The sequence below is a fragment of the Nyctibius grandis genome, chromosome 6 (genome assembly GCF_013368605.1).
Source record: "Nyctibius grandis isolate bNycGra1 chromosome 6, bNycGra1.pri, whole genome shotgun sequence".
In the NCBI taxonomy this organism is placed as follows: domain Eukaryota; kingdom Metazoa; phylum Chordata; class Aves; order Nyctibiiformes; family Nyctibiidae; genus Nyctibius; species Nyctibius grandis.
In genome coordinates, this window is record NC_090663.1 from 35,758,730 (window position 1) to 35,768,081 (window position 9,352).

The 9,352-nt window shown below is 40.5% G+C and overlaps 1 protein-coding gene across 1 annotated transcript; it reads right to left on the bottom strand.

The window, feature by feature from the left end:
* Positions 1-56: 56 nt before the first annotated feature.
* FRG1 (FSHD region gene 1) lies at positions 57-8,040 on the bottom strand. Its single transcript, XM_068403122.1, has 9 exons — positions 7,868-8,040; positions 7,452-7,519; positions 5,534-5,656; positions 4,522-4,579; positions 4,223-4,337; positions 3,779-3,883; positions 2,932-3,023; positions 1,772-1,882; positions 57-883 (listed from the first exon to the last, which is right to left on the bottom strand). Exons 1-9 carry the CDS (start codon positions 7,927-7,929, stop codon positions 847-849), a joined length of 771 nt encoding a protein of 256 aa, XP_068259223.1. The 5' UTR covers positions 7,930-8,040; the 3' UTR covers positions 57-846.
* Between the last annotated feature and the right edge of the window lie 1,312 nt (positions 8,041-9,352).

Here is a 9,352-nt window from a genome sequence, read left to right on the forward strand (position 1 = left end):
GGTAATCAGGACAGACACAGGTAACCATATTTTATATGGGATACTAGGAATGCGTATTATACTATGACCTTAAAAAAAGTCTCTGCTGTTTTATTAAACAAATCAAAGTCCATGCCATAGAGAAACCAGCAAGTTTGCAAAATGAATTTTTCCCTCTTGTAAAATAAGCGGCCCGCTAACACAAAAGAGCCATCCCCTTTTCTTATGAAGCACCTGCATTTTCATTTGTAACAGGGTTCTTGTGACTTGCCAGCTCTGTTTTCCAGCATATGGATTATGCCACTTATTGACTTGAACAATGGGTCTGTTTTGAACATTGTTTTATGAAGCCTGAATATTCTGGCCTAGTCCTCACCTGATGCAGTGTAGAATGGCTCCACAGATGTCCTACTCAGGATCTGGCAGGATGTATTCCAAGACATGTGTTTTCAGTTAGTTGTTCTTCTTCAATACAGTTACATATTTCTTAATGGTTCAATGTGTTAACCATGTTTTACTTCTGAATTTCATCGTCGTTCTCTTCTGCCCGTAATGTCTTCTGCCCTGTCTCTAAGTTCAGATTCCTTTCATCAACCTTGGAAGATTCAGTGGATCAATTTCTTTTCCATTAAATAATTATCTCACTGTTTCAATAGTATGTAGTTTTAAAGTAAACTTAATAGTATTCATTACTGAAAGACGACATTAGTTTGATGCTGAATTATAGCTCTCAGGCGATCCTTTAACAATAACGTAATAAAAACATCACCAGAACGACTTTGATAAAAAAATAATTGTAAAACATTTTACTCATTTTCAATTTGACCTTATCACCAAAGATGCAGAAGAAAATGGACCAGCTGGTTGTCACTTGCAGTATCTATCCGCTTTCACTTTTGCTCTCCTATATAGAAAGAGTAATGAAACAAGATTTAGATTAAGACCAAATATGATTATATCTGGGTGTTTTATCTGCCTCAAAGCGTTAAGGAAGCATTGAAAGCAATTTTTCTTAAACTTTACTTCAAAGCACATATAAAAGCCTAACAACACTTTGGATTTGTTAATTTGTTTTCTCAAGGAGCTAAAACTGCAATGTCTAAAGTTAACCTTGTCTTTCCCTTCAAATCATCATGAATTGCATTTTGTTCACTCTGAGGTATGCAATTCAGATTCAGTGTCATTTGAAACTGACACTCAACCTGTGATGGCCCAGGAGTGTTCTCACATCACTTGCAATTATCAGAAATAGTCTTCTGCATTCCACCCAATGAATTAATGCAAATATTTATACTGTATACCCATACAAAATGTTTTGAAAATTCAAGACAGTTTCTATAGTCTCAGCTCAGGGGAAGAAAAAAAAAATTATTCCTACTAGATAACATGAAGACTGTTCTTAATAAATGGTATTTCTCTTCAAAATGCAGCTTTCCCCTCTCCAAAATGTTCTGGTGCCATAGGTATTGAAAACGTTAAGAATTAGCTTAATTTTTGTGATTAAAGATTCATCCCTCAACTCCTCTGTACTAAACAAACTGAATAACCTAAAGATTTCCAAAATAATTCACTTCTGGGTAAATGCAAACCTGTGAACATCAGCTAAAGCAGCGAAAATTCAAAACAAAAAAAACCCAAAAAGCCAACCCCAGAACTGAGGCAGAACACTGACCAGAGAGGAAATGTTCAACAGCCCATCCCCCTCAAATCTAGCTCTCTTTTGTACCCCAGGTTTACTGTAATTCCATCTCCCAGTAGTTTTTAAATCAGTACATTATTTCTTGTCAAGTACCTGTCAAGCAGCATTTCATGAAAAGTGCCTTCTTTCCTGGCTTTTCTGAGGGCTTTTGTATCTTCTTTGCTTATTTTAAGTTTTTTGTCTTGAAAACTTTGGAATTTCTTTCTGTAGGGGGGGAAAATGTAAAAAGCATAATTTCTTTAAAGTTTTGTGTTTCAGTAAAACAACAGCCATGATAAGAATCTTAACTTCTATTATGCAGCAGACAACTGGCCTAATAAAATCCAGCAAACCATCACAGTATTAAATATTGCACTAAGACTTCTGTAGGTGAACACTATACAGGCTTTTTTTGGTAGTCGAAGTGGGAATGAGTCCCTATGTGATTAGCATGACGTGGTTACTAGTTCTAGAGAGCCCCTTCTTCAACTACTAGCATGACAAGTCAGGAAGCAAAAGTGTATTGTGTGTAGGTGGCAAGGTGCTGGTACTGAGGGAGCTGCAGAGGTGGCCTCTGTGAGAACAGGCGAGGGGCTACCCCATGCTGGACATAGCTGGCTCCACAACAGACCCGCCACAGGACTCAGCAGAGTCCATCAGCAAAGCTGGTAGCACCTCTGTGAAAACATATTTAAGAAAGGGCAAAATGCCCCACAGGCAGAGGAGAAGAGAGCAAAAAGTGCAAAATGGCAGTGTGACCATCAAGGACAGAGAAGGAGAGAGAAGAGGTGCTTCAGGTGCTGGAGCAGATACCCCCTATAGCCTGTGGAGAGGACCACGTCAAAGCAGGGAAAAAGCGGGAGAGGAAAGAAGTGGCAGAGAGAAACTACCATGTACTGACCCATACCCCCATCCTGCTTGGGGGAACATGTAGACAAGTCTGGAGTGAAGTTGAGCTTGGGAGAGGGGGGAAGGCAAGGTGTTGTTTTTAATTTTTGTCTTTGTTTCTCACTACACAAATCTACTTTAATGGGCAATAAATTTAATTAATTTTCCACAAGCTGAGTCCGTTTTACTCATGACAGTAACTGGTAAGCAGCCTCCCTGTCTTTATCTCAACCCATGAGCTTTCTCATTCTAGCTTCTTCCCTTGTCCTACTGAGGTGGGAAAGCGAGTGAAAGGCTGGGTGGCAGTTTGGCCCTTCCACCAAAGGTGGCCCCAAAGAAAAGCGAAAAAAGGTACTTGAGCCTGATAACAGCTCTAAACTACGTACACATAATTGATTTCACACTGTTTAACATTTCCTTTGTCTTCTTGTGGAACATCATCTTTCTTCTTAGCTTCTCTTTCAGCACAAGTACGAATCTAGTCATTGAGAGAAAAAAAAATGAAAACAGAAAACACATTTTTTTTTAAAACCAGAAGTTACTGGTTAAAGATGACAATATATCCTTCATAACAGAATGAGAGTCATAGGGACTTTTTAAGTTCACAGCTTTCAAATTGTTTAATTTGCAACTGGAGACAACTGCAATAAAAGCAAGAGCTGCCTGAAGTATGGAAAATGTTAAGTGCAATCCTTGATACTACTGTAAGACATAATCGCCTTCATATCAAAGAAGCACCATTACAGTTCTTAGTTTTAGCAGGGGTAAAATGCCTTTTTCAGAGACCGACTTAAAAATATTACTGCTCTGACTAGTAGACACCTATCTCTATTTGGAAGCACATATATATTTTCCACATCCAGATGAAGACAAGGGAGTCTTCTTACATTCTCTTACTTAAAATATTTCCCCTTCTGCATCATCCTGGTAAGCCCTTCTCTGTCCCTGCTTCAGTCATAATTAATCTCTCCCGTACCAAGCTGTTCAGAACTATTGGAAGATCTTGCCCCGCAACATCTTGCCCTTCTGCAGTGGTAAAATAGCTGCCTGTAGATACTGGAAGTATCTTAGTTTATGCAGCCCTGGAGCTCATTTGCCCTTCTTGTGGCCAAATCACTTGACAGCTTATAGAAAATGATTATAACTGTATTAACAGTAAATTGTAGCACATAGACACCTGGTTGTTTGAGTATCTGTGCCAATCCTGTACTAATTGTAGAAGTTATAGATTACCTTTATCATTTCTTCTTCCCCTGCAGTTTTGCTTTTGGCTTCTATGTCTCCCTCTTCATTACATCTAATAAAACGGCTATTTGCTGCCAGTAATGCCATTTTCTTCTGCAGAAAGAATATCACATATTGTTAGTATAAAGAGTTTGTATATAATCCTTGATTCATAACATTTATCCTCTACAATACACCAGAACACTGTAAATGTGTTTTATACCTTTATATATTGACACATCAATAGGTAGACAGCAGACTTGCTGGCTCCTTCATTCTTAAGGAGCTTATAGCTGCCAAAATGTGGCAGTCGGGAAAACAAAAGATTAAAAGTTACAATATGGAAGAGATTGCAAAAGTCTTTTACTGCACATACAAAGAACATCAATATAGATTAACTCAAAATACAGTCAAATTCTAGAAACATCAAAAGAGTTACTCCAAGGAGCTTACATCTTGGAAGACAGGTTCCCATTGCTCTCTTGATCCTATTGCATCTGAACGTCCCACAACAAGTCCATCTGAATTTATACCGAGGTATTTGCCATAACCAGACTTCAGAGCAATCCTCAAAGAGGAAATGCAGAAAAACAGTAAAGAATGTTTTTACTTCAAGCAATTCGCAAAATCCAACACATCACAAACATATTATTAGTAGATAATGTATTTCAAGAGAATATTAAAATACATATTCACATCAGAAACAAAGATAACAAGTATCAAAACCTGTAGCATTTTGTTACAGTATTTACCTGGTATCGGACAACTTTACCGCTGTAAACTGCTCAGGAGGACTAGGGCCTTCCTCATCTGAGGAATGAATTTTCTGTTAGTTAGGTACGAAGTATTAAACATACAATATTTTAACCTGTTATACTGCAGTTTCAAAAAGAATTAAACAATGGCCATTGCTAAATGCTGTGGAAAGCTGTAATACTTAATTTCTTTAAAAATTGCTTTTTTGAATATTGACTTTTTAAAAAGCAATGCAGGTGCTCACTTATGTTCATATATTTATGGTGCTTAAAACAAGACACAAAATAAAGACAATTCTTGTGTCAAGAAATTTACAGTTGAGAATGTTTTGTAATTCTCCAGGTGGCTTTGAAAACCTTAATCTCCTTGTAATGTTATTTTTTCCATAACAAAACGTATTACGGTTCAGCTACGGTAACACAACTCAGTATCCTGAAAGCTACTAGCCTCTCCATCCCTCAAAACCAAAATGAGCTAATATTGCCATCATTGCTTTGATCTCACCCTGGAGGTGAAACACCCTGTCAAGCGTTCTGGAACAGTCCTTGTCTGACTGATGGCTCTCAAATTCAAAGTAAGGACTAGCTAATTATGCTGCCACATTAGTAGCCCACTTGTGCAGCAACAAAACATAAAAAAGTGTATTAAGATGAGGATGCAGCAATAAGCCTTGAAATTTACTCTTCAACTTACACCAAAAAGCTTTTATAGGATTTAATAAAAGTTATACTGCTTTTTATCCAGTAAGTGGTACGGCCTTTAACAGGTGATCATCTCCAATGCACTTCAATTTATTGCACACATAAACCAGCAAGAAACTAGATAAGTGAAACTGATTGGTAGTCATTAGGTTTAAGTCATCTGCATGCTACTACAGCTAGGATTATTGCATTATTTGTAATAAACTGCTTTTAGCTGTAAAACTGCTTGCCTTTATGTGATGCTACTGTTACACTTTTACGCCTTTCATTACTAAAACTGCTTATTTCCAAATTTTCTGAAACAAACCTTTATGTGGTGCTCCAAGTGTAAACAAGCCGTTGTCAAGGGCATGGATGTAAGCTCCTTTAGCCATTTCTATAGCTATAGTTCCTGTAATTTCACCAAAATTACTGACAGCCCACCAGTTTCCTAAAATACAAAACCATGACACTTAATAGAGTAATTACAGCTTCTCATTACAGTAGTTCAAGAGATGATATTTCTGCATCTTCCCTGAGATTTGAAATTCTAAAGATACAATCGCTATTTTTATCTCAAGATCTTTGTGCATTATTTTATACTACAGAGCCAAGGTTACGGTGTTGCTGCTGAAACAAAGTCCTGCTGTTCTACCCGCCCTGCCATCCCTAGTCACAGACTCCTGTGCTTCATCCCTTCTTTGTGTTAGTCCATAGAGCAAGTTGATCCATTCAGCTGATCCAGCAAAGATACCCCTTGCAAGGAAGGTATTTTTTTTTTCCTCTGGACCAGCCTCCTGCAATTTTGGGGTCATATCCAATTATTAGATTCTCCAACACAACAGAAACAAATAAACTATCTCATCTTGCTGTTAAATTACTTCAGGTGAGTTGCAATCCTTAGACTTCAGTTGTTCAAGCCAATCTGTGTTTGAATGTTTGAACCCCGCAGAATTCTACCAAAGCTGAAGGTAGCTCTACTCACACACATGAATTAGAATTGTGATGTTCCTATTTTTTAAACAGTAAAATATTCTCCTGGTATACTGTCTTACAAATATTTTCTACCTAAGATAATAACTATTTTTAATTAATCTGAATGTGATGCCTTTTTTCCACGTGGTAAATTGGCAAGTCAATCTGCCTTGAGCAGAAATAATCTTTTCATATATTTATACAACATATGGAGCTAACTGTCTTGTTCTATGCAGTCAGGGCTTGCATATCAATGTATGACTTTTCCAAATCTCTCCTACTTTTTTGAAATCTAGCTAAACTAAAGAATGTAAAACATATGTAACATTCTTTTAGTGCAGGATGCAACAGCTGATTTCCTCATATATCATAATTCGTTTTAACACAGGAACAAGGATGACTTCCCCTTGCACCACTTTAGCTTATATCTATATACACATAATAGAAGATGACATTTATCCTGTAATGTGTGCTGTGCTACGGTATACATCTGTATCTCTCAGGATTTTGTGGTTATTTTTTAGCTGTTTTTGTTTGTGAAGTGAACTGTTATCAATCGAGGACATAACAACGCCAAAGGGCAACAGTCTGTCAAGTTACCACTCGTGATCATACATATTTTGATCTTTGTATTTTATGAAAAAAGAAAAAGTGAACTTATATTTTGTTACTACTTAATGTTTGTGTCTTCGGTTTCAATTAACAGTAGCAAATTTATAATATGAATACACAACAGTAGTCAAGCAAGTATGTCAAATTAAAAACAAATAAACAAACTAACCAAGACTCTTTTCCTTTTGAAAGGACTGAAGGTTTGAGTGAACTAAAGAACCCAGTCAGAAGTAACTAGTGGCAGAGTAGGAACAGAAAGCTCAGGTGATCCAATCACTAATTTTCAAAGTAATAGGAACAGAGGACATAACCTATTTACATAGAAATGCACAATAACAGTATTACAGCACTAAAAAAGTCTCTCATCGTGAAGCAAATACCACGGGGGGTCTGACGGGGGGAGATCCAAGTTGGTAAGTAGCTTGAAATAATGTAAGAACATACTTTAGCTAAAAAGATAAGTGGAAAATCCATCCCATTGGTGTCAGAAGTTCCATTTGGGGCTTAGGAAAATCCCAACATGCAAATAACATGTGAGAAATAGTTATAAATCTGTACAGGGACTACCCCTAGTTTACACAGTCCCATAACAATCTCTTCAGCTTCTGCTATCCCCTACAGTTTCCACGCTGTCACATAATTCCTGGAAAGCAGCTCACCAACAATATCAAGTTGCTCTGCCACATCCTCTTCCCGTTTCCTTTTCTTCTCCTTGTGCTTTTTCTTGCTGCAAAGGGAAATGCAAAGTAAGAGCGTGGGGGGTCGGGGGGGGGGCCCTCCGCAGCGCCTTCTCCCACAGCCTCGCTCCCAAGCCCTACGGGAGCGGGTCACTGACACCACCCATGCCAAGGGGCCGACCACCCGACCATCCCTGCCCTGCCCGCCGTGCCCAGGCACACCCACAGCCGGAGGAACGGGACGGCACGGCCTGGCCTGGTCTCACCCCAGCCCATCCTCCGACGCGATCCCAACGCAGCGCGGGGAGCCCAGCTGGGGTGCCTGGCCCGAGGCACCGACGAGCTGGCGGCCGGGGCGGGGAGCCCGAGGCGGTGGCAGCGGGCAGCCCGCTCCTCACCTTTTCTCTTTCGCCCCTTTGAGAACAAGCTTGGTGGATTTAACGCAGGAATACTCCGCCATGTCGGGCTACGGCCAGCGCGGAAAAACACACCAGCTACGCAGCGACGCGCGGACGGAAGGCCCGCAAGGACAACCTTCTGCCGCCCTCGTTCCGCTACTTCCTGCGCATGCGCCCACGGCCGCCTGTGGGGCGCGCAGGCGCTGCGCCAGCGCATGCGCGATGGGTAGGTGCCAGGGCGGCAGCGTCTGGTCGCCTTTCGTCGTGTTGCGTCGCGGGCCGTGGACGTAGAATTTGACGGGAAAAGTAAAATAAGAAAAGTTTAAAATTGCGTTCAAGAGCATAGCCCCCTGCACCTTCCCCTTCCAAGTCTGGTTTGGCCCCTCAGGTTGCTCTAGTGCTTTGCAGGGCTGCAGACCCCTAGCGCTAAGGAACAAAGAGCCTACAGCTCTCCGGCGTGTGGTAGCGACCTGTTCGTGTGTGTATTTAAAAGCATCTCTAATGGCCACACAGCAGAGCCCTTGGACCTGTGCCCTCCGCCAGGGGTGGCGGGCCTTGCCTGCGTGGCTAAGTGGCAATGGTGACAGCAAGGTCCGGGCACCAGGCCGTGCTGATGCAGGAACAAAAGCTTCAAGGGAAGCCCGTGAAGACAAGTTGGGCAAATGAAGCTCCTAAGTTAACTAAGTGCACCAAACTACGGGCAAAATGAGCTTTATGACAATTTTTTCCATCCCATTAGCTACTTGGTATTCCACAGAGTAAAATCTACCTCAGTCTTTCCCCTAGGGGCATAGTCACGTTTCTCTCACACAGTTAGCTTACCATCTTCTCAACAGGTACTGCTACTCCTTTGGGGAACGGCCTTACTAGTACATGTATGATTAGACTCCCAATTAGAGCAGTCATCTGTAATTTGTGTTTAGTCTTCTAGTCTTTTGTTTCTATTTCACACTAATGGAAGGGGTTTTGTGCCCAAAAGGTTGTATGCTGGTTATATTAGCTGGTCAAATGAAAGATACCATCCCTATCAAATCTTGCCTTACATGTACACATACAGAGATGCTTGCATTGTATTGCTTCCTTTTGGTTTCTGATTTCACTACCTATCTACGCTTGCAAGTTCTCAGCACCTCAAAGGTATCTTCTACAAGGAAGAAATGAGAGTCTTATATGTGGTTATGTCAAGGCCTTTAAAATCACTGAAATCGTGTCTGGGTGATAAAACTCTGCATGTGTAATATCCCGGTGAATGACCCTGGAGTTTGTGGATGACTTCAGGTGTCTTCCACAGATACTTTGGCTGGATCCAGGACCCTGCCACTTCTCACCAAAATGGTTTCAATTTTTATCTACATGCCTAACATGACTAAACCCATATTTTTATCTGTGAAGCTGGAGTGGTTACATCTGCCATGTAAAATGAAAGCAACAGTAATGGACTTTCAGGAGTTTTTGGCAAGTCCCCCATTTTGGAGCTTTGGGGAG

Bases quoted from the DNA above. Each gene is read 5' to 3' on its own strand.
- FRG1 (XM_068403122.1), bottom strand. From the start codon at position 7,929: ATGGCGGAGTATTCCTGCGTTAAATCCACCAAGCTTGTTCTCAAAGGG. The intron at 4,338-4,521 runs GTAAATACTGTA...TTCCTCTTTGAG, and splicing joins GTAAAGTTGTCCGATACCAG to GATTGCTCTGAAGTCTGGTT. The intron at 3,024-3,778 runs GTAATCTATAAC...CTCAATGACTAG, and splicing joins GGGAAGAAGAAATGATAAAG to ATTCGTACTTGTGCTGAAAG.